Source organism: Astatotilapia calliptera, chromosome 16 (assembly GCF_900246225.1).
Source record: "Astatotilapia calliptera chromosome 16, fAstCal1.2, whole genome shotgun sequence".
Taxonomy (NCBI): domain Eukaryota; kingdom Metazoa; phylum Chordata; class Actinopteri; order Cichliformes; family Cichlidae; genus Astatotilapia; species Astatotilapia calliptera.
Window position 1 is genome coordinate 14,707,252 of NC_039317.1, and position 24,081 is coordinate 14,731,332.

General features: G+C 39.9%; 2 protein-coding genes across 6 annotated transcripts in view; one reads left to right on the top strand and one right to left on the bottom strand.

The window, feature by feature from the left end:
- Positions 1 to 24,081, top strand: part of st6gal2a (ST6 beta-galactosamide alpha-2,6-sialyltranferase 2a) — a 46,099-nt gene that overhangs the window by 17,707 nt on the left and 4,311 nt on the right. For 2 of the 5 annotated variants that reach the window (XM_026144072.1, XM_026144070.1), the window contains 5 exons: positions 9,700 to 9,756; positions 9,827 to 10,900; positions 14,759 to 14,856; positions 15,360 to 15,461; positions 18,726 to 18,900. In XM_026144072.1, the coding sequence (XP_025999857.1) occupies positions 9,871 to 10,900; positions 14,759 to 14,856; positions 15,360 to 15,461; positions 18,726 to 18,900 (1,405 nt within the window). In that variant the 5' untranslated portion in view covers positions 9,700 to 9,756; positions 9,827 to 9,870. Of the gene's footprint in view, positions 1 to 6,723; positions 6,818 to 9,699; positions 9,757 to 9,826; positions 10,901 to 14,758; positions 14,857 to 15,359; positions 15,462 to 16,695; positions 17,151 to 18,725; positions 18,901 to 24,081 lie in introns of those variants that run through there. The other 3 variants (XM_026144073.1, XM_026144069.1, XM_026144071.1) reach the window with 3 other exon arrangements.
- The window catches only part of tmtops2b (teleost multiple tissue opsin 2b), a 28,660-nt gene continuing 26,081 nt past the window's right edge, over positions 21,503 to 24,081 (bottom strand). Inside the window, exon 4 of the mRNA XM_026144074.1 lies at positions 21,503 to 22,245. Coding sequence (XP_025999859.1) covers positions 22,030 to 22,245 — 216 coding nt within the window. The 3' untranslated portion in view covers positions 21,503 to 22,029. The remainder of the gene's footprint in view (positions 22,246 to 24,081) is intronic.

Sequence of the window (24,081 nt, forward strand, 5' to 3'; positions counted from 1 at the left end):
AAGGCTTGTTAACATTTTCCATTGTCTTTTTGTCTCACTCACACTCCTAATAAACTTGTGTGTATAGGTACATTAGCACTAGAGGTGGGCAGATATGGGCAAATATTGATAGTATAATTACCAATGCTGGTATTTGCATTAGGTTGATACCAGCACATTAGCAATGCTTTGTTTCTGTCCGCTTCTGTGTGTAACCCACTGAATTGTGTTAAATAAATTTTATTTTCAATTTTATTAATTTTTTTCCTGTAACATGCACCGTGACAAATGTCTGAACCTTTTTGTGTTTGACTGTCACGATGTTTTATTTATAGCCTATTGCACATTTAAACAACAGAAGTTGACCCAAAGAGCTTTAGAGACGGGCACGTTTACACTCCAGGTCTCCAAAAACCCCAGTTTCAAAATGGAAAAGCCAAAAGGCGTGTTTGATCATATTAAATCACTACTGTGAAAAGTAAAAGTGATTTATTGGTCATTAAAATGTATTCAGAATTTGCATATTGATGATGATTTACCTCATAAATCATGACACGCTGCTCTGCCCTATATAAGCTTTATGTGTATCTGTATATACAGAACAGACCCTGTATTTATTTCGTATCGACTCTATACCAAAATCTGCAGTATTGCACGTTCTAATTCAGCACGTGTTGCTGCTGCCAGCCGCTGCTTCTATGCTGTGTGCATTTACCTAATCTGACATGACTCTAACTCACCATGATATTTGGTTCGACGCTGTGCTTTTGTGTCGTCTCCCTTTTAGTTTTATTGACTTTATGTGACCATGTCTTTGTCTTTTTATTGCCAAGCCCCAACTGTAAATATAGTTAGGCATGTCAACATATTTGAAAATGTCCCACTGTCTCCAACTAGCTTTTAAAAACGTAGTTTAAACATTTAGTCATCTCAGGCTAATCTTTATTGGTATTACTCGCTTCATCTTCAGCTTCTCAAATGTCACAGCCAGCTTTTCTTCAGTGTGACTGACTGCAACGTGACAAATGATTGATTGTTGATGTGTTGTGTGTCTAAAGCTTTATGCAGATCAATTATATTTAAACAGCAATTGCAATCATGTCAAAGCAGTCATGTTACTAAAAAAATGAACTAATGTCTAACTGTAATTTCAGTGTTTGTAGAAACATAAACTCCTGGAACCTAATTCGCTCCACTTTGTATGATTGAAGAAGTTAAATTGAGTGAAAGAAGAACTGATTCAGATGCTGTCAGAAGAAACGAGTTGGAGAGAAACTCAGAGTTTGCAGCATGAATTAAAACCTGGCTTCTGAAACGGGGTCTGGGGCACCGGCAGGGTCTTCACCAGTCTCTGTTTCGCCTCACGCTGCTGCACATTACGCAGCTATTAAGGCTTTATTGTGGTTGAGCGTCGTAGTAGCTGGATGTGTCTAAAGATGTTTGTACCCGTTAGAATAGTCTAAGCTGAAGGCAGATTAAAACACCCTCCGTTCTTGCACGCCACTTCATGCAGCTCTCATCTGCCTCCAGAAAGACATTCGGTCACATCCCAATAGACACAAATTCCTGGGATAAGACAAGCTGCCATTTATTATGAATAAACTCTATTTATTTATAATAAATGGCAGTTCCAAATGCACAGTTTTTGAACTCTGGAAAATGAGTATATGGGGCAGACTTTGGAAGCTCCCATGCACGCTGACAGGCACTTCAGTGTTAGGGGCCAGTGCGTAGTTTCTCTGAACTAGCTCTTCAGATATGCTGTCCAACCAAGTCAGACATCAAATGCGTTCATAGCCATCCCCATCGGCCACACTCGGATTGGAATGCATCCCATCATCTTACACAAGCTTGTGAATGTGAAAAGGTCCACAGGAGAGGAGTACAATACCTCTCTGCTCGCTTACCTGCGGAGGGCCGGCCATTCACATGGTCAAGTGGGTGTGAATGTCAGATCTATTTTAAAAGATTATGGTTGGTGTTGGCATCAGATGTGGGGTGAGCAGCCTTGGGGCCAGCTAAAATAAATTTTGGATGGAGCATAAATCCAAAGCATGCTTGAGATCAAAATACAATTTGGGTGTGAAAACTTCTCCAAAAAACCCAAAATACACTCTTTAAGTTCAAGTTCATAAATAACTCTGGGTCCCAGCAGTGAGGGTGCATTCACCCATCCAGCAGCCCCTCCTGCTTCAGCCTATTTCTAACAGTCTCCCTCATGTAATACATCACTGGAAAATCTATTTCCCACACTATGTGGAGCACATACTGCATTTGCATTTATACTACACTATGCTCTCTTCCCATAATCCTGGGAGACTTGGCTTGGAAAATTCTAACCTGTTCATAAATGAATTCGAGTATCTACAATAGCTGACCACACGGTTCACTCTTCGATTTGTTGGTCCACAAATTCTTAGTGAACCTCATCTTGTTGCCTTTTCCTTTTTGTTTTTTTCTTTTTACCTCGCGGTGATGTATTAGTTTACAGCTACTAGAGGCAGTTCGAACCATTGCGAGGCAAATATTAAAGAAATTCAGCGTTATTTATTTTTTAAAAACTCTTTCACATGGAAAAGAACTCCGCTCTTGAGTGCTCAATATTTTATTAGGAACAAGTCCTTTGGTTCGTGTAGTAGTTCAGAAAATGTGCAGCCGTCTATTGTAATGCCGTGCGGAAAAATTGGGACCGAAAGAAAGCACTGCTTCAGAGCAAGCCTGCGATAATTACTCTGTGTGCTTTCGGTTCAACCGTATCTTTTATAGGACTCTTTTATTGCTTGTCTTTTGTTTTCTGATGATGTGTTAAACATCGAATATTAATCTTTGTCGGCCCACTCACTGAATAACTCTTCTTAAATTCAGCGAGCCTCACAAACATGTTCCTATGATCCATCTTCAGAATTTCCATTTTTATTTTCTGTAAATGTTATGTGGCTCTTGCTTCATAAGCCAAAGCCAGAACCTCTTCAGAGACTTATGTTAACTTGCAGGAGAAATTTTTCAAGGCGTCCATGATAAAAGTATTCGTATCGTGGCTGCCCCTCACCAGTTCCTCAGCAGGGTGCTGTAAAGTGGATTCTCTGAGATGATGTGCAGCTGGATCCCCCGAGGGCTCTTCTTACCTGGCAGCCAGATACTGGCTGGAGTTCAGCGTGCTGAGAATATTACAGCAGGGAGCTGCAAGGCATGCTCAAGGAATGTGGTTATGTAAAAGAAATGGAAAAGAAATGTAACTATAAATATATTCTCTATATTGTACTCTTTCTTGCCTCTCTTGTGGAGTCACATTGCAGTTTTATGGCTCGACTGTGGTTCAGTGTTGGTGCTATGCAGAGCTTTGCAGAGCTGTCTTTAACTACCCAGGTGACAGTTTTAATAATATGTATAACAACTGGACATGTCTGCTACTGTTGTTCATGCTTTGCCCCTGCCTTGGAAAAAATATGGTGCATGTGTAAGCAATGTGCTCCTGGCTTGCTGGAGGTATACATGCTACTATAGTCTCCCTGTAGGCAGAATTTCCATAATCATATCTAATTTGGCGAAGAGCTACACAAATCGACACCATCATCGGACCATATACAGACATTTAAACTGCTGTAGAGTCCCAGAGCAACTACATCATATTGATCTCAGCAGGTTTAAATGCAATTCATGCAGGAGGAAATGACGTCGGCCCCGCTGTTTGAAAAGTCATCCTGATTTTGTTTTTTTTAACTAAGTGAAGATAAAAGATTGGTGTATGAAAAGCAGCCCAGTGATTCTTATCAGAGTTTCCACCTACGTGCACGAGACCACAAACCAGGAACTCTTTGTCAAGGGAGACGTTAGGGGGCCTAACAGTGCTGCATTATGCTAATCACACAGTTGTAGCATAGTCGTTTTTTTTAAGGCAATTAGTGTGAATTAAAAAAAAATAATTGTAAAACATAACCATGGGTGTGCGCAGCTTTTATAACACTATCAGCAAATTTCTGTCTCTTCAGGAACAATTACACCTATAACGCTTTGTCTGAACCACAACGTTAGTCATACAAGTGCCTTCTTGAACACTAATTTTCTCACAGTTCAGCTAATTTTAGGAGGGACTTCTTAAAAGTCTGTTAGTTTATGCAGGATTTGTGCACTTTCTTGCTTTTCAGTGTCATAGAGCATGTCATAAACTTTATAAACGTTATATAATAACGTGTAGTACAAATGAAACGTTAACCTTTTACATAATATCTTGAAGACAGCTGATATTAATGTTAAATGCCCAACTAAACACTATCACAACATAAGTGAATACTAAAAAAAATAACCTTCTTATCCTGATGTTATTATTTTATGGTATTTTGCCTCAAAAAACAAAACAAGGAAAGATGGCCCAAAGGTAACTATCTGGACACCCTGCTAAACGTCAGTTGCCATCTTCTTTTCCTTATCATAGATGATATACAGTTTATTTTGGTTTTGCAGTTTTTATATTGGTTGTTGAACCACTGTGTGCAGAGTAGTAGTTTTAATAAAAATGCTATATATATTTTTGTGATATTCTCTGTCAAGAAGACTAGAATGATAGACGTGGATGCTGGGCGTCTGAACGTGTACGGCATTCAGGAAAGCAGGTTCAGAATAAGTGACCTTTTGGAAAATAAAGCCTCACCTGGCATGCAAAGTAAAGAAGACTCTAGTGGAATACAGAATATTTAGAAAACGCCACATAAAATTTCAGAATAAGATCCAGGTCCTGGTCCTCATGTGTCCCCTATACCAGGATGCTCAGATGTACAAAAATGTGAGTTTGGATGGCAACGAAAAAGGCATTAAAAAAAAATCTATAACTAAGATTATAGAGCCAAGGTAGGTACAGCGACTTACTTCCATCATATTATTTTGATTTTAAAATGTTAAACAAAACATTGAAAAGATAAGAGAAGAAGATCGCACTGGTAATAAAGTGAAATATTCAGTTGTGATTTTTGTGAATAGTTGTCCATAGTTAGGTTATGAGTAAGAGAAGATGGAGTGTTTACTCTTGGTTGTTGTGGAAGTGTTGGGACTTGATACCAAAGTGTTGACATATGCATGTAATATCCTGTTGTTAGATGTCACAAATGTGAATGTTTCACGTGAATATGGCACTTACTTGTTCTTGTTCGGTCATTGTTTTTCACTCAAACTCTCTAACACAGGTAAATAATATTTTACTATAGCTATCAAGTCAACAGGCCAGTTTGACTGCAGTTATGTGATGGTGGTTACCTGCATTTACACTCACTGTTGCACATCTTAATCTGATAAGTAACTGAAGTTCAAGCTAATGGAAGATAAAGAGAGAAAGGATAAATGATTTTGTGAACTAAGGAGGAAGCAACACAAGGGCGTTCTCTGACTGCTTTAGGACAATCAATCACTCCTCCCAGAAAATTTAAACACGAACGCCTGGCAGAGGACCGGCAGACAAGCTACAAAAATACTTTTTTACTCCCTTATGAGGTACCTGCAAAAGCTGAGCACATCAGCTTTTGAGCTCATCTTTCATCCAGCCGTGCTTCAGAAAATCTCGGGGGGTACATGGGTAGAACAAAATAAAGTAAAAAAAATAAGAAATGTTTGATTCGTTTTTGCGTTATTGCATTTAGAACTGTTTATAACTACAGGCGATATCGCTAACTGGGAAGCTGTGTATAACACTGAAACTGAAAATAGGATGTGATGATTTGCAAATGTCATAAACTCATTTTGTATTCGCAGTAGAGCAAAGCACACAAATCAAATATTTAAATCAAGAAAACGTAACATTTTAAGAAGGGCAAAAATGTCATTCTGAGAGTGATGGCAGCAACACATTTTTAAAAAGTCAGGACAGGGTCATGCTTACCTCTGTGTGTCATCCCCTCTTCTTTAAATAAGAGTCTGTAAATATCTGGGAAATAAGGAGACCAGCTTTTGACAGCTACCTATAGGGTGGTGTGGACACGCAAGTTTTAAGAATGAGACAAAGTGGGATTTTAAAATTGGTACAACAGGTTGTCCACTAAATATCTTGGCACACGTTCAAATCTCAGTGACCTTGACTTCGAGCTTAAGGTCAGAATAAGTTAGAACAAAGCATTGTAAGACTTTTAGACTGATGCTATGTGGTTCTCAGGCCAAATGTCCAGTAATTCTGAAGGTTCAGTGGACTTTCAGAGGAAATTAAAAACACATTGAGGAAAAGGCCATGGCTAAACAGAAACATCGCACATATCTGCAATAATATATAAACCACAGAATGCTAAATAACTAAAAACATATTTTAGCTCATTCAATGGCTGTTTGACAGCAACGTGACTCGGTTAACTTAAGTCAAACTGTAGCAACAGTGACAAGCCCTTTTCAGCATCCCTTGGGAGAACTCTTTCCTGCTGTTGTCTGTGTTGCTTGTTTGTTTGTTATTTTCATATTTGACTGTGTTAGATTTCTTAGAGACGTGCAGGTGTTTTCCCGTTTCTGAACATGTTTGCTTTGTTATTTGCATTCCATAACATTCAAGCAGCTAACCACTCTCCTCTTTCCTGCTGCACAAGCTTCAGCTGCTTCACTTTCATACACCCACTTTCGATTTCGGTCTTATTCTTTACAAGATCCGCGCTTTATATTCTGTTTGCCTCCTTTGTCCATCACAGCCTCCTGCCAAGTCATTTTGTCTTCTTTTGCTGTCTGGCAACGTCTCTCTTACATGTTTCCCGTTTTGTTGTTTCTTTGTGTATCCCTCAGAAGATAGCTCTCTACTCCGCCCCCGCCTCTCCATCTGTGCCACACACTTGTGTTGTTTCACAGTTACTGAAGCACACATCCTGATTGCTACCAGGTGAGGCAAACTACAAATGCACACACATGCTTGCATGACATGCGTTGGAGCACACACATACAGTCTGCAGTGGTTCAGTGGTGCATTTAGATGACATTTGCTTGGTGATAACATTGCCACTGGCTAGGTTTGTGTTTTGCACTTTGTCTTTGCTTTTTGTGTGTCGGGCATACTGCAGCTGTTGTTTTCAGGTGTTAAATGGCGCATTTTCCATTTAGGAACATTTGACCTCCAGTGTGGTAGACATGTCAAAACTCCTAGAAGGAAAATCCCACCTGACTGTGGTTTTAAATGTTCTCAGAGGAATCAGATGTGTGTTTCCACAGTGTATTTTCTTTCTCTCATGCCGTTTCTGCTCCCTCTAGCCTAGTTTCTCCCTGCTGCTTTCCTCCTGCTTGACTGGGGTCAGCAGATGAGCTTTGACCTCCTGTGTGGCCCCTGAGCGAACAGCTTGGAAGCTGCGTGAACGCATAGGGGCGGAAGGCCACAGGGGCACCCGAGATCAGTTGTGCTGTACTCTGCAGGACCCAGCAGCTGCAGAGACAGGAAGCTGTAATTAGGACTAGAAGAGGCTTAATACTCAGAGCCATTTTTTTCCCTTCCTGCCAGTCTTCCATTCTTGCTCTCTTTCTCTCTCTAGAGAGAGAAATGCTTCCACATTAGGAGACCAAAACTCGCAATTACATGTGATTGTAATCCTCTGATGTGAGGCAATTTAATGCTTCATTTATTCACCTTCATTGCTGTATATTTCATGCCTTAATCCATCAGTGAGCCCAACGTTTTGTACACCAGAGTATTATCAAAGCTGTAGGGGGGGGCGTGCAAAAAAGTGAAGTAAACAAAGGTGTTATGTTGTCAGATTTGCAAAGTAATGTAACAACGAATGCTTTTGAATATTATTGTTGAATATTATCACACAGGAAAAAACCCCCAAAAAAACCAACTACAAGTAAAAGAATTACACCGTGATGCCTTTGCCTTTGTAAATGGAGGAACAGTAACTGCGTGTAATACCTGCCAGTCAGATTAACAGTATTTCGTCTCTATCTGCCATTCTGCAATTCATCTCATGTAAACAACGTGGCGCACAGCGTGACGTGAAAAAGGCACATCCCTTTGACATTGCGTGAGGAACTCTGTATTCCTCGTCCACAGGAAAATCCAAAAAAGGAGGTTTAAAAAAATCACAGTTTTCGGTGATTCGAAACGCCGTTTACGTGTAGAGGAAACAGCTGCGTTTTCAAAAATACCCGTGTAGGTGCAGACATAGCGTAAAAGAGTTGGTAGTTTATTTTCTTACTATCTGTAATTTATTGCAGATTACTTGTATTTGCTTAATTGTTTACTAAATGTTTGAGGTGTGAAATAAACCACAACAGAGCAAAGTATGGGTGTGTGTGGTTGGAGGATGTGTTTGTGCGTGTGCCTGTGCGCGTGCACGCACGGGGGGCGAACATTTTTCTTGTAAAACAAAGGGGGCCCAGCAAAAAAGTTTTGAACCACTGACTTAAGGTGTGTGTGTGTGTGTGGACAGACAATTTGCACGCCACTATAGTTGTGAGGACCAACAGTCACTTATAGGGGCAAATTGCCCGACCCCACGAGTTTGAAGGCATTTTTGCGGCTCAAAATGTGATTGTAGTATCAGGGTTAGGATGAGGTTATGGTTACGTTTTAGGCTGAGAGTTAGATATTCATTTGTGATTGTTGGGGTAAGTGGCTAGGGAAAGCATTATATCAATTAGATGTCCTCACTAAGAAAAAAAAAAGTGTGTGGGTGTGTCATAAAAAAACAAGACTATACCGCAATTTTTCTTTTTTTGAAAAGTAAAAAAGAAGGAAATTAATCAAAATTTAACTATCATTTTGAGTAAATAGTAGGATAATGGCAGATTCTTGATTATAGGAACCATTGTTTCATCAATGTTCAGGTACAAGAACTGGACTTAATAAGGAATGAAAAAATAGCCAATGCACAAAGACAAATTTCAAAGAAATTCAAAAACCCTGCTCAAGACCACTTTAGAAAAAATGCAAAAGTCACTCAGGACTTGTGCACAATAAGGTATTAATCTATTCCACTTCTAAAAATGTGTCAGTAAGTTGCTACATGTTTCTTTATGAATACACATAAAGAGTAAAAGCCATCATAATATGAAACAGATGCAAACTTCTTTAGAGGCAGAGTCATAAACTTTTAATGTCCTCATGCCTCTTTATGGGTTATATCATCTCATGAATCAATTAAATGTTCATTTAGCAGCAGGTAGCAGTGATGTAAAGCATTACTAATTGATCAGCCATTTGGTTCATCACTGTGTACATCTTGGGGAAAGTACTTTAAAGACAAAATCACGATATTCAACTGCCGTTCTGTGACACAGCAACAGAAAACCCCCACAACATTGCGGTGGCCGTTAAAGTCATTTTGAAAGCTACTATTTAAACAAAGCTTCCACGTGAAAGGCTTCCTTTGAAGCTTTTGTGTGGAGGCTTAAAGTTTCCTTCAAAACCTTCAAACCTCACGTTAACAAGCTTCCATGGGAAAACTTGGGTTGTTTTTGTTTATTAAATTGGGGAATTCATCCAATGATCCAAATTGTATTTCATCTTTGTCTGATGTTGCGTTTAAACACAGCCGGAGCAGCTTTAGTTTTAAAGTTGCGTCTGGAGCTTTCAGTCTTACATGAGGGAAGTTTGATTACAACTAATAAATGGGGCCAGTCTTTAAAAATTCTCTTTAGTTGCAAATGGAAAGAGGCCAAGTTCTTGTGCGCAGACAGTGGTTTCCTGTGTGAGCCGTATGGTTTCACGCTCACATCCCCTCATGCATGCATGTGCACGTTGCCTCAACTAATTAGTACCTCTCTTTTTCGCAGGGTCCTGTTATATCCTGGCAGACACATGGACAGGGAGAAATAAAACCGTCAGTTCAGGTGAGTATTTCAAACCTCTCGCTGCCTCTTTTGGGCTTCCTATCGGTTTTTAACTGTACTTCCTTTACAGGCCCTCCACCTGACCTCTGGGGTAAGTCCTAGCTGTGGGACTTGATGTTGGTGGGCCCACAGAGCTGGCGTGCATGTGAGAAAGAGGCAATGAAGTCCAGTATGAGGCACTGGCGGAGGCTGATGCTGGTGGGAATACTGGCCTGGGCTCTCTTCTTTCTCGCCCTCCTGTCATATTTCCTGGATGCTCGTGTGGATGAGCCCCTTACTTCTGCTGGTGCTTTACTCTCCCAGCACCCAGACACACGCCGTCTGGCCTCCATACAGGCCTCCCATCAACAGCATGCCGTGGTAAAGCTGACTTTACCATTAACTACAACGTATCCCAGAGATAAACCGGAGCTGGAGCCTCTTGTCAAGTCCGGGACCCCAGAGACCAGCCTGGAGATGAGCCAGAACCCAAACAATCTTCCTTACGCTGTTTATGGCAGCCAGGAAGTAAGTCGCCAGGACTATCTTGACCCACAGAGCCTGGCAGCCTGGTCTTCCTTTGGTACAGAAAATGTGGGTTCTCACTCAGATCCTGTAGTCCAGAGTCGTGAGCGACAGTCACAGACTGCAGACTATCAGAACCACTTCAGCAACACTCAATACCAAGGTGGCAGGGAGGAAGGTGATGAAAAAGAAAATGAAGATCTGGGAAACAGAAGGAAGAACAGAGTACACAGTATGGCCGGCGATGACTTCTCTGATCTGGAGGAATTCTATTTCTCCAAATCCATCTCGCTAATAAAGCGGCTCTGGAAGGGTCGAGTGTCGGCAGGCATGCTGAGTCTTCGACTGCAGCGTGCCATGAAGGAATACGTCAACTCCAACAAACACCATGTTTCCTACAAGGGGAATCGCAAGCCCGCTCAGAGTGCCAAGGAGCTGCTTTGTGAATTGAAGAATCAGGCCCGGCTGAGGACAGTAGACGGGTTGGAGCAACCCTTCTCTTCACTTGGCTGGGCTCGTCTGGTGCCATCCCTTCCCCTGGAGCAGCTGTACAAAAAGGAGAACAGGAGAAGCTTCAAGACCTGTGCTGTGGTCACCTCTGCTGGGGCCATCCTTCGCTCACGATTAGGCAAAGAGATTGGTAAGCACCAAATAAGTCACTTTCTGGCATTTTCCAGAAAAAGTCTACTGCAAACGTGTATTCTGTTGAAACTTGTGCAATTACAGATACTTTTCCCCGAATGTCTTAAATACAGCACTATAATAATTATGTAATCTAAATAATTTCCATGAAATTCTTTATAACAAATTATGAGACAAAGTGGGGCCGGTGCTGCAATTAGAAGGCTTTGTGTGTCTCTGACAGTAAAGGCTAAAGTGGAATTCAATCCTATTCAACAGTAGTAAATTTCACAGAAATTAGTCTGTGAAGAAGTCTTAGTCTTAGTCTCAGTCTTGGTCTCAGTTGACTGCAGGTGAGTGCAGCTGACTGAAACTAGCATCAAGTCACAGGATGTAGAATTTCACTGAAGTGTTTTATGGAGAAACAGCAATACTCGGAATTAAGTAGGAACAATAACAGGTTGGACATGTTACTGCTGCCAAATAAAGGTGTCCCCTGTACCTCATAATAAATTACCATTAAATGATTCATTAGATTGTTTGATTGCTGCACAAAAGACTCGCCTGTTCTCTAAGTGTCCCACTCAGGAGTGGTAGTCTGAAGGTCAGCACATTTCCACTTTGTGCCTGCAGAGATTAGCATTTGCTCAGGTTTTTGTGTGGCTTTTGCTGATTAACTTGTCAAGCTGATTGTGCGCAGCGTTGAGTGCGTGCCTAGTAAGCTAGATATCTTTGCATTTGAATGTGTGCGTTCTTGGTTTAGAGACTTTTGGCAGCTCTCCGGTAAGTGGGGAGAGTGTGAATTCAGTGACAGATGGCTCCGCAGAAAAAACAGAACCCCCTCTGGTAACCAATCAGGCCTCTTCACATCACATATAGCTTCCTTGCATTTCTCTCTGAATTCAGCTGTTCAGGGCAAGCGCTAGAATTAATAAGAAGGTCTTCAGCTTTGTGGCTTGAATTTTTTTTTTTACATCTCTATAGACTGATACGGGTATACAGATGTCACTGCCACAGAACACGTTTTACAAGAAAGACAAGAAAGTACACCACACAGAGAAATGGGTACATGCGGGCAATGGAAACAGACTTCTGCAGGTGACCCTTTGGTTATCAGTGAAAACATCGATGCCACAAGCCTTCAGTCTTTAGCGCGCTACTCTGTTGTGTGCTACTTGGAAATCAGCAGCAACATCATTTCCTACAATTTGAAAAACATACAAGCCACCTCCCATTGTTAGTGCATGAACACGTGACTTGGTATACGAGAAACAGGTGACTGAGATGGGAATGAGTTTTCAGTTTCAGGCACCAAATCGAAATCTTTCTGTATCATCATCTCCCGTGTTTGATTTTGATGCCTGGCCAGTCATGTGTCCCATATGCATGTGCTCGCATACAAAAAATAATAATAATAAATTCTACCAGTGTTATACGGTACTTTAGTCACGAATTAAATAAAGAGCTGTTCTAAACAGTATCCTGAGTTGGTATGATTACACACAAACCTTCTTATAGAAAGCTGCTGTTGATGATTTCTGAGGTCACCCACATCTCAGTGTAAAAACAGCTGCAGGATACCCATTCAGTGTGTAATCATCTACGTATTCAGTTAAGAGATGTTTAACTGATGTGCTGTAGTGTCTTGATAAATGGGACCGTTGTTATGAAGCTGATTATTTATTGAACAGCGTCACAGTGCTTTAAAAGAAACAGCATGTATTTGCTACATTAATTCTCAGGCTTAGCTTCAGCAGGAAATCAGATGGCATTGATCTCACTCTGTCTACTCATTCTCACCCTGTTGTACCCCCTGAAAGGCTTCTCTGTGCCAGAACCTGTATTTTGCAGGTATGAACAGTGAGTCATTCATTCATTCAGTTAACCTGTCCGGACTTGAATATGACGATCGCTCTAAATTTTGAGAATACCAGAGGCAGGTTGACTGACTTTTGGATTGTAATGTTCCTAAGTGTCTATACACCACTGAGGCCATGCTGTGAGAGTTTGTTGGTCAGGACTTGGTTCATAGTAAGTGTGGTGATGTGTGCCTGCCATCATGTGGTGAACACGGCAAACTGCATCCTCATTCCAAACACGGTATGGAGAAGATTCGTCTTTGGCAGGGTTATTCAGTTTGATGCAAACATGCTGCAGTAAAACACTCAATTCAGAGGTTTGTTTTATTTATCAGTGTTTAGACACAACTCTAGTGTCATTTATGTTTCAAATTTATCATGCGAGATAAGTAAATATGCTTGAATATCGGTGCTCTCTAGAAACTGTCTCATTTTCCTTGCAACTCTTAAGTATGGATTGTCTTGATGCATGCTCTATTATCCAGGTGAATTATGAGAGAGAAATAAGAGTTATGAGAATTTGCATATTAAGGATCAAGGAACTGACTCCAGCCCGTTGTTCTTTCAGTGGGGCTGGAGTCAGTCATTATGCAAATGGACTTTTTAAAAGATTGGGGAAACCTGCAGTCAGCTGCAACAGAAGAAGTCACTCCCACTGAAAACGCTACGTCCAGATGAACAGAATCAACTTTTGGGGAAGTCTGGATTGGTACCGTCCAATGGCAGTATTAAATATGTTACTGAAATGCAAGGCGTTTTTCCTGAACTTGTTTTTCCAGAATAATACAGACAGTTTTTTAAACTTGAACCAAGTCATATATACCTGTCCCTGTTTGTGTAAGGGGGATATTGGCCATGATAGTAACAAGAGACAAAATAATAAGCAGTTATTCATGTAACTCCATTTTACTTTAGTGAATAGTTATGGCAAAAAACTTCTTTTTCTTCTACTACTACAGTACTACTAGTACTTTAATCTCAGAATTCTGACTTTTTTCTCAGAAGAAGAAGATTTTTTCTAAGAATTCTGAGTGAGTCAGGAGTGAGCAATGAATTTTTTCCAGGAACCCCATGAGAAACTGGGCCGCACCACTCAGTTAGACTCAGTTCTGCTCTCATTAATTTTATTATTATGTGCTACGCCTTTACTAAATAATCCTTTTTTTTTATCCTTTCTTTCTTCTGAAGATGTTAAATAGGCGTTTGGCCTCCATCAAGACAGAGGCTGATCGCTGCTTGAAGGACTCTTCTTTAAAGCCATCCTTCTGCTTGAGCTCTGTAGAGAATGGACATGTTTACTGTGTTTTATTAGGGCCTTGTTTGCTGTTGTGAAGCTGCTCTGAGTTGTAAACCTGCTGGTGGCAGTGATGAAGGGGTATCAGATCACAAGCTGAGGGATCATCCATTTTGGTGTTAGTTCAATGCAGGAGGAGGACGCCTGAAACTGACAGATCGATCAGCAGACAGGCAGGAATTAATTTGTAATTGTTACAGCAGCCATCCATCAAGGTGAGGATTTCAAGTTGTTGAGGACCGTGAAGGACATGTGAACAAAAAAACCCAGTAAACTCCTTATGTGAGCCATGGCTCTTTGTTTACCTGAGCCAACCACCGGTTACATCCCCGAGCCTGTCGGATATTGTTGTCAACAATTAGTGCAAGTGTGATTTTCATCCCTGTAGTCAGTGTGTCGTCACTGACTTTGGTTGAGGTGCTTGGTTATTGAGATGTTTGCCTGTGTTTTCTCCTCTAAATAAATTTGGACTAAGTAGAAATTCTGAAAGATGATGGTAATTGCTTTAAGACCTTGAAAACATGAGCTGGTAACATTTGGAAGAGACATCTGATATTTGTTTGTACATCTTCAAAGCCTGGCTTCACCCTTTAAGTTTTTTTTTATATCGCTATGAAGAAGACTTTTTATGGAGGGAAATTGTCTGTATATTTCCATGATAACAGATGCAACTCAAGGACAGTTTGTTACCTTGCTTTGAAAGACTCCATGGTTTCCCTTTCAGACGCTCATGATGCAGTTTTACGTTTCAATGCTGCACCTACAGAAGGCTACGAGAGAGACGTGGGAAACAAAACCACTATCCGCATCATCAACTCGCAGGTGAGTTAGGATGAGGCCTTAAATGACAGTGAATCCTTAAAAGAAACAGATTTTAAAAAAATACAGTCATTTATATTTTCAACTCACTATTTATGTAGCAAAGTAATGCCTTTAGAAGTGTATAAATGGTCAAGTGTTTCATCCAAATGACGATGAGTTCATTGTACTTAAATAATCTGAACTCAATGGTATGAACTGTCATTAGCAGATAGATTAGTTCTTTGGAAAAAAAACACCAACAGCTTCTTTAGTCTTTGTTTTGTGTAGTCTGTCTGGAGATGTTTAAACGTTTGCTTTGCCTGGCCAAAAAAACATATTTGTGTAATCATATTTACTGGACAGGCTTTATGTTGGTATCTGCCTCCTAGTCTAATTTATAGTAGGCACATAAAGAGGTTCTCTCTGTGTTTTTATTTGTATTTTGGCAAAATAGTGACCATGCATCTGAATGATTGTGCTTTACATTTGAAAGTAAGACTTACATTTCATGTGCTGTGTTACAGATTTTGGCAAATCCTAGGCATCGGTTCAATACGAGCTCTATCTACAAGAATATAACTCTGGTGGCCTGGGACCCCGCACCTTATGCTGTCAACTTACACAAGGTATATGTGTTTTCACTTTAGTAGTTTCAGCAGATCATTTTCACACTAAGGTCGCAGTGAACCGAGAGAAAAGGAGTATAGGAATATTAAAGCGGGTCGTCTTAGGAAAGTAAACACAGTTATTGTTGTGTATGTAGCCACAAACACATGTAGGAAAAGAAGCTTGTTGCCATGATGTCATCTCGTCTATCTCTGACTTCCACCTGCCCTTTAAAAGGTTTGGTTCATGTTAGCAAATGTGTCCAAAACAAGATTTTATTCCGAGGCTCCTTTCCCCTTATCCTCCTCTCCATGCTTCCCGTTAATTGTTATTCGGTGAATGGCCTGATTGTTTGAGGTTAAATTATATTTGCATGCAGCCTCTGCTTTCAGTGATTTCATTTATCTGGTGAATTACATGAAATTTCTTTTTTTCATCATCATTATTATTATTATTATTTATTTTTTTTAACGCTTTAATTAATTTTCTGAAGGACATCACCAAAACAAACAAGATCATTTATATTCCTGCATTAACCTTTAATCCTTTTAATCAGTGTTGTGCTGCTAGATTAGGTCCTTACGTCAGAATATATCAGATTAAGTAAAGATTTAAAAAATGGCTGATTTGTTAGTTTATTACTATCCATGCAAATAGAGTTCAAGCGTGCGTGCAGTGCATTGTTATATAGCTACAGTATTTGCCATACTGCTCACCCAACTGCTCACATAGCCAGTAGACAGCACGGTAAAGAACAGGATTACTGGATGTGGACTGATGGGGTTTTAATAAAGAACACGATGCTCCACTGACACTTGACCTTTGTCTCTACATCCGTGTTTTCAATTCTATCCTCGCTCATTGTCAGTAGTTAACCTTTGGAAATACTGGAAGGTGTTGTTGCTGTTGTCCAGTTTCTTGTAGCTTTTAGCACCTCGCAGTGTGTCTGTCATGTAGCTTTCCTTCTCGTATATAAGTTTGTTCAGTTTATTTTTACTTTGTATCCCATGACACTCGCCAAATGATTAAATGTGTTACATTTCTTAACTTTATTTAACTTAGATATAAGTAAACTGCTTGTTAATGCAAATATCTAACCAGCCAATCACATGGCAGCAGGTCAGTGCATTTATGCATGTAGACATGATCAACACGACCTACTTGAAGTTCAAACATAGTGTAAAAATGAAGAAGAAAGCTGGGGTTTTGAATATGTGGTTGTTGGTGGCAGATGGTCTGGTCTGACTATTTCAGAAATTGCTGAGCTACTGGGATTTCCGACACAACCAACAACCATCTCTAGGGTTTGCAGAGAATGGTCAGGAAAAGAGCAAATATCCAGTTTGGCAGTTCTCTGGGTGAAAATGCCTTCAAATAGAGACTGTTTATAATCAAGGTATGCAGAAGAACACACAACATGTCAAGCCTTGCCCAGATGGATTACATCTGGTTTTGTGAATGTTACAGTGAGTTCATTAGGGGTGCTAGTGGTGATATATATTTTCAGTGATATAGCAGGAAATTAACTAGGCATATAATTATTTTCTTTCTCCTTTCCCCCTTATTTTTCAACTAACCTGCAGTTCACAAGAGCATAATAAACCTGGACATTCTGTTTTTGGTGTGCCACCCCGATATTTTAGTGGCCCCCATATGGCCACCCCTATGAAAAAAATCTGGAGGCTCCCCTGATATTATACCAAAAAACAGCATGCATATATATATATATATATATATATATATATATATATATATATATATATATATATATATATATATATATATATATATATATATATACACACATACATATTATAAGTGCAGTTACTAATTATTATCCAATGCATGGATGCAGTAACTTGCATTGTGTGTTATATAGTTTCTCAAAATATACATTCCCAGTAGTCGGGTCTTTATTTCAAAGCCCTTACAAAGATTTACATTAAAAGCCATTAATTCATAATATTCAGCTCTCATGAATTAGTGGAACAACTGTTATTTAATTTGGCTTTTAATGATAAACTACAAATTATGAACAATGATTTCATGCTCTCCTTTATTTCTGCGGTCAAACTGGAGATGGTACAACTGATGAAAATGGACATGCACACTCCCACGAATCCATTATGAGTACTTGGCACACCGATTACATCAGTTTTCTTATGATTTCATTTGTCCAACTGTGATGTATCCCTACAGTGCACTTGCTGTCTTCAATCACAGTATTGTTCTCTACACAGCTGTGCTGCACCGTTCGTCTAAGACACTTAACATTTTCTGGGATGTTTTGACAGCTTAAAATTTCAGTCAAACCACCTGATTGACTCCAGAGCCCTTCAATTTCCTGACCGGAAATAGTCTCTTACATAGTTTCAATGACTCTAAAGTTTTTAGCATAACAGCCACGCTACTATAAGACAGCAGCTCACTGACTTTTCTGTTGAGAGGCTGACTTGTTGGTGGGAAATTATCAGTATGCACTAGGCTTATATCTGCAAAAGGTCCTCACCTAAACCAGGATTTGTTCTGCACATGCACACACTTCCTGTCTGAGCATTTAGTGCAGCTACATCGATTTGTTCCTCCGCTATGATGTTATTTCAGGAAATTACATTTAATATGCTTTAGTTCTATTTTGTTAAATGCATACCCTGTAAGCCATACATTATTTATGTCCCTGGGTAACAACACAAACCTCACATGAATAAAACATAATCATCTAAACTGTGAAAGAAAGCATAAATACAATTCAAATGTATTCCAGAGCCACTCAACATGATACAGCATAAAACAGCAGTGACGGACGTTTATCTGTATGGGCGTTTTGTGTTTTTTTTGCAATGTTCGCAGTCTGAAGATACATTTGACTAAACTTCAGCATCCATTCAGAGGAGTTTTTGTCCAAACGTTAGAGACTGACAGATGTTTGCAAAGGGCTGCACTCTATCTTTAAACATCTTTTCCTTCTTATCTTTTGCTTAAGGGGGGCTTTTTTAGCCTTTGAGATAGGGTGGTGGAAAGAAGACAGGAAACACACAGCCATGAGTCTATTCAAACTCAGGCCTCTGCAATAGCCTTATGGCATTTGGGCCACCTGCTCAACCCAGTGAGCGATACTACTGTTGCTATTTTTGTATTGACTGCAGTCTTCATTGTTTTGAATAGTAGAAAATCCTCTAAATATCAGAAACATTTTTAATTATTGGAAAAAAAATCACGTTGTCTTATTCTTATCTGACTCATGATTTGAGATTAAATCTGTCTGCTGTGTTATCTCTCGTCAGTGGTACACTAGTCCGGACTACAACCTGTTCGGTCCATACATGGAGCACCGCAAGCTGCATCCTGACCAGCCCTTCTACATCCTTCACCCTAGCTATGTGTGGCAGCTCTGGGACGTGATTCAGGGCAACACAGAGGAGGACATCCAACCCAACCCCCCATCATCTGGCTTCATAGGTGAGTGCACACTCACGCATGTCTTGCATGCGTGCAGTGGTTGCACATGTGATGCACGTCTGTCCCTTCAGCTGCTTCTTTGTTGTTATCTTTGCAGATTGTTGCCCGCTCCTATAGCAGATATATATGCACACAAACACACGCACGCTTGTTTGCTGATGGTGTCACTGAATGCACAGTGACACCATCAGCAAGTGGCAGGATTATGCAAAATACCAACACACTCGAAACCAATATATTTAAACAGACAGGAATGAAGATATGCACTTCACCTTCCTGTCCTGTTGCACTGTGCATTCTTATACATGATGCTAGGAAAACGGGAAATTGGTTCGGTTGTCTTATTCTTGAAAAGCTGCACACATCCTGAACTTGCTAGGGAAAACTTTCCTGAAATTTCTTTAAGTAGTCTTCATTGAATTGTTGTCCAGGCTTCTTGAAAGATTTTCAAAGCTCTTTTTTGGATGTTGTATTTTTTTAGGCCTGCCAATTCTTGTTTTGTCCTCCACCTATCAAGTTTCCTCAAATATCTCAAGGAAACACCGCACACCATGCTGAGATATGGCTATTTTTCAGCTAAAAGCTCTTTGAGAATCACCTTAGTGGGAAACATACTATATTATGCTTGTCAAACTGGCATTTTCCAGATTCGTCTGAAAAGATTCTGCTAGAGAAAAAAAACCCACATTTTTTGAAACAGGAAAGCAACAAAGACTCCACAAGAACACGAAATCTAAGTAGCATTCACGCTAGTGAGCAGATATTTGGTGTACAAAGGGAAAAACTTGCAAAAGCATAAATAAAGCATCAGCTATAAAATATCTAAACAGCATATTAAAAAAAATAAGTCAATTCAAATTCAGCGGACTGCAGAGGGTTGCACATGAGCGCAGAGGAGAAACTGGTCACTCTTTAATCTAATTACACTTTTCTTTTAGCTTAATCCAGCAGCTCTGCTGCATCACAACCAAGGAATCTGCGCTTTGGTTTGCCGTGCATCGGGCGACCCACGTTACAGCTGGTTTTCATTGTGACTGCACTTGATAATCTGTGAATCAGTCGCTGATTACACAGCTTAAATGGAAGGCAAAAGAGCTTTACACTGGAGAAACAAAACCCTGCTGAAGTGTTAGGCATGACTGCCTGTATTTAAAATGTCACAATGTTCCTTGGAGGACTCTGTTGTTTATATTTGTCATGTTACTTTAAATTAGACTGTTTTCCACTCAGCTGAGATTTTGACCTTCAGGGGAAAATGAAAAGCCGTCACCCATCTGTTGCTGTTACAGGATGTGTTTCCATTCTTTTTGGTTTTAGACATTGGCGTTTTGTCAAAAGTGATTAAGAAAAACGTATTATTTTCTGTTTTGTCCTCATTTGCACCTCTTTCATTTAGGAAATACAAGAAAAGGTTCCTTTTGCTTTTTATAATATTCACAATGTCACACCATCCTCCAACCTAATTTACGATATATGATACGTTCCTTTTTCAGCAGCAGACATTTTTATTAAATCATTTGAATCCAGCAATAAAATACAATTAAACTGGTGACGATAATGTTATTTGTAATACCCAGCATTTCTGAACAGACTACTCTTAAAATTAATTTCATCCGAGTCACAATTACAAACACAATTTGACTTAACTAATAACACAGTGCTTTTCTTGTTTTTATTGAATACACTGAGCAGTCAGCTGCATCGCAGACTGGAAAGAGTAAGCAAAGCTTTTGTTGTGGCTTATTTTTTTGCTTGCAGCCTCTTGAAGAAGCACCAACCTCAATCACACATTTTCTGAAGGTCCTGAATGGCACCGCACAAAAGTGAGGAGGAAAATGACTCATCAATATTTTCTGCAACTCTATGTCAGTGGGTTGAGGTCTGAGCACTCTGACCTCACTTATAACTCCCTTAATCTTGAGCAGGTCCTGGTCCATTATAGTTCTAGATCTACAAAAGCAGTAAAATACTGATATCTGCTTTATGTCTTGCAGTTGTCATTTAAGTAAGGCCAGCTAAATGTAATCAGTTTCCCTAAATTTGTGCATTGTGTTTCCCAGATATGCCCGTAATGTCCATCAGTCATCAGACTGGAATCCTTTTTCTGTGGCTGGCCGTACTGGATAATCATTTTGAAACACTGGCCCTTTTATTCCGGAAAGAAGATGAAATCATACCTGCAAAAACTCCTGCAAAGAAACAACTTTGTAAGACCAACTAAATCATAACCAAAGAAAGCACAGCACAAACACAAAAACGAACACAATTCATATAAACGCCTTCATGCAGAACAAAACTGAAGTACACGCATGATAAAGGTTCTGGGGGCTTAACCTTTCGAATTCTTCAACATTTAAAGCCAAAGCAGCAGGAGGGAAAGAGGAAAAGCAGAGTTAAATGATGCTTTAAATGATCCTTGCTGATCAAATCACAAGTCTGCGCAGTGACCTCCCCATTTACAGTGACACAGCGACTGAAAAGCAGCAAGGAACAGGCGCTGTTTTACTGGTGTTTTTTTTAACTCTTTGTTTAAAATGTAAATTTAAAAAAAGATCCTGTAGTTCAAAAAATAAATTTGGCCTTTTTAAACTGTGGATGAAAACTAAGAATATGTAATATACTGAAATATATATAATATATACTGAAATGAATGTAATGCATACACATCAGTTCGGAAACAGACTAAAACCTTGAACCCACCACAGTGACGGTGCCCTTTATTAAAAAATACATATTTTTAATAGACGCAAAAACGTAGAAATAAGTTTGAATGAAGTTCTTACCTTTTTTTTTTTTGCATGTACTGAACAGGAGAAGGTGCGTGGTGGATGATAAAACTGATTGATACCAAGATGTCTGGTTGCATCACACATGGGTGTACATGTATGTGTGCATTTGCATACTTTACATGCATTTCTGTGGTCGTTTAGCACTTTTGTGTTATGTATAGTAAAAGAAAAAAAGGTTTAAAAGGGCACATTTATGGTCTACAAATACAAGTTTACACATAACACGAAAAAGCACATCTACTTTCTGAAAGCTCTTGTCCACAGTCCACCGGAGTTCACATTCTGGGTTATTCGTGCTTCATTGTGATGGCGGTGATTCCTGTCTGATTAATGCTCATGTTCAGGGGGTGACCTCTGGAGGGTTTGTGTGCTTGGTGTCTGCGGTGCTGTAGCACTGGTTGAGAGCTTCGGTGGAGATCTGGGCGGTGCAGGCCACCGTGTTGCTGTAGACGCGCCGGTTAAGGTGGATTACCGTAGTCTTGGACGGCATCGAGGTGTCGCCTTTCTCCGATGACCAGCGATCGCAGTGAAACAGAATCAGGAAACACCTGTAAAACTGAGAGGGAGAGGAAAATAGTGGAATCACTGCACACTCACAAGCAGGTGAAGGTGTTTTACAAACAGTAAACTGAACTGAAGCATTTCTCAACATATAGTAAAGAAAAAATTATTTGCATAGGGAAATGGTGCTGTCTGGATAAGTATGCAGGGTAGTGTATACAAAAGTTCACTTGGTGGCTGTAAATTTATTGGCCACAGTATTCTGTCAGGGGTGAAATCAAACATCGGACTTTTTTCTGCTTTGCACTCTGGGTCAGTTTCAGGTTAAAGAGCATTCAGCGTTTGCTCTCAGTCTGTTAGATATCTGTGTTCTCCATTGTTTTAAGGTCTTGAACCTTTCAAGACTGGAGTGCATATGCAAATGAAAATGGCCTAATGGTGTGTTCAGACTCACCGAAACTGTTGGTTTGCTTTTTGGAAACCGCAAATATTTTTTAGCCAACACCAGAAGCAAAACTGCAAATAGAAGAAGGCACTTTTAGCTGCTCTCTTATTTCCCAAAGAATCTCCATGGCGACTGGATCTGCATATTTTGATTTGGCAAAGATTTTATATCCTTTCATACTCTTCCTGACAACAACCGCCTTATTTATCCAGGCTGGGGACTGACAGCAGGAGTACACTAGTTGTAACCCCCTTTGGACTTTTTCTAAAACACTATACCAGAGAGCCACTAGAAGGAGAACTTCAGTATGATTGAGAACTCATTTATGATGTTGCCAAATTTTCTCCAAGCATTCTCCTTCTTTTTTTGCTGCACAAATATGCCTTTACATAAACTCTATGTGTAATCTAACTGTAAATAATTCCTTTAATGTTCCCAAATTGAAAACGAAGTGATGCTTGGGAAAAGAAAAGGATCTGTTGTCGTGGTAAAGCAGGTTACCTCCAGCACTTGGCGCTTCATTTCTTTGGAGGTCTATAGCACAGAACTTGTTAGGGTCTTATGACATCCTTAGGATCTTGTGGAAGTGACTCATCCATCCAAATTACAAATCTGTCATCAGTAACTCGTGTTTTTCAGCTTTGCCTTCATATTAGTGGAATACAGTTGTTAGGGGGAATATAGAATTCTAATAATGCCACAGACCACGGAGTCAAACTTAGCCCTCAGTCATGGTGGCAGCTCATCTGTTGGTACCTTACTGTTGGAGGTCTTGCTGCAGCTCTCCCCACTTCAGGTCTTGCACAATGGGGGAGTGGAGAGGTCTCAGAACATATCATCAGCCATACCAACAAATATAATTACTGTGGAAGGGATAATTATTCTCTCTGACTGAAGAGTCCTTGTTAAAATATATGTGTGAGGTCACTGTTTTTTGTTTTAGTTGCATTTCACAGAAAAATCCAGAACTTGCTGAAGCAGGCAAAGTCGAAGTCTTCATATATTATTCACAGTGTTATAGTTTTCTCCTCCCCTCTTTCAGCACAGTTGAGCTTCACATTTAGTCTCTTTGCACATTTTCAGATCTAATAGAAATTTGTCAAGTTTGTGCTAAATTCCTTTTCCGAAGACGTATCGAATGCCCGAAAGGCTCGCACACCTTTGATAATCAGATGTTTCCCACCAGGCCGTGTATTTATTATCGGCCCACGCTGATAGCGACCTTTACGAAAACTGAAAGGATTTACCTTATCTCCCGGCTTTAAGAGTTCCCGTTTTGTGAATGTCACGACGGGTTTGTAACGTCTCTACTTTGATCCCCGGAGCAGATAAAATAAAATGGATGTCATTAACTTCTCTTTGGCCATAAGTTTAGATTTTGGTTTTACCAGATTGCTTCCAGGTGTGAATGTGTGTTTTGACAGTGGTCCTGGGGGACTATTGCCT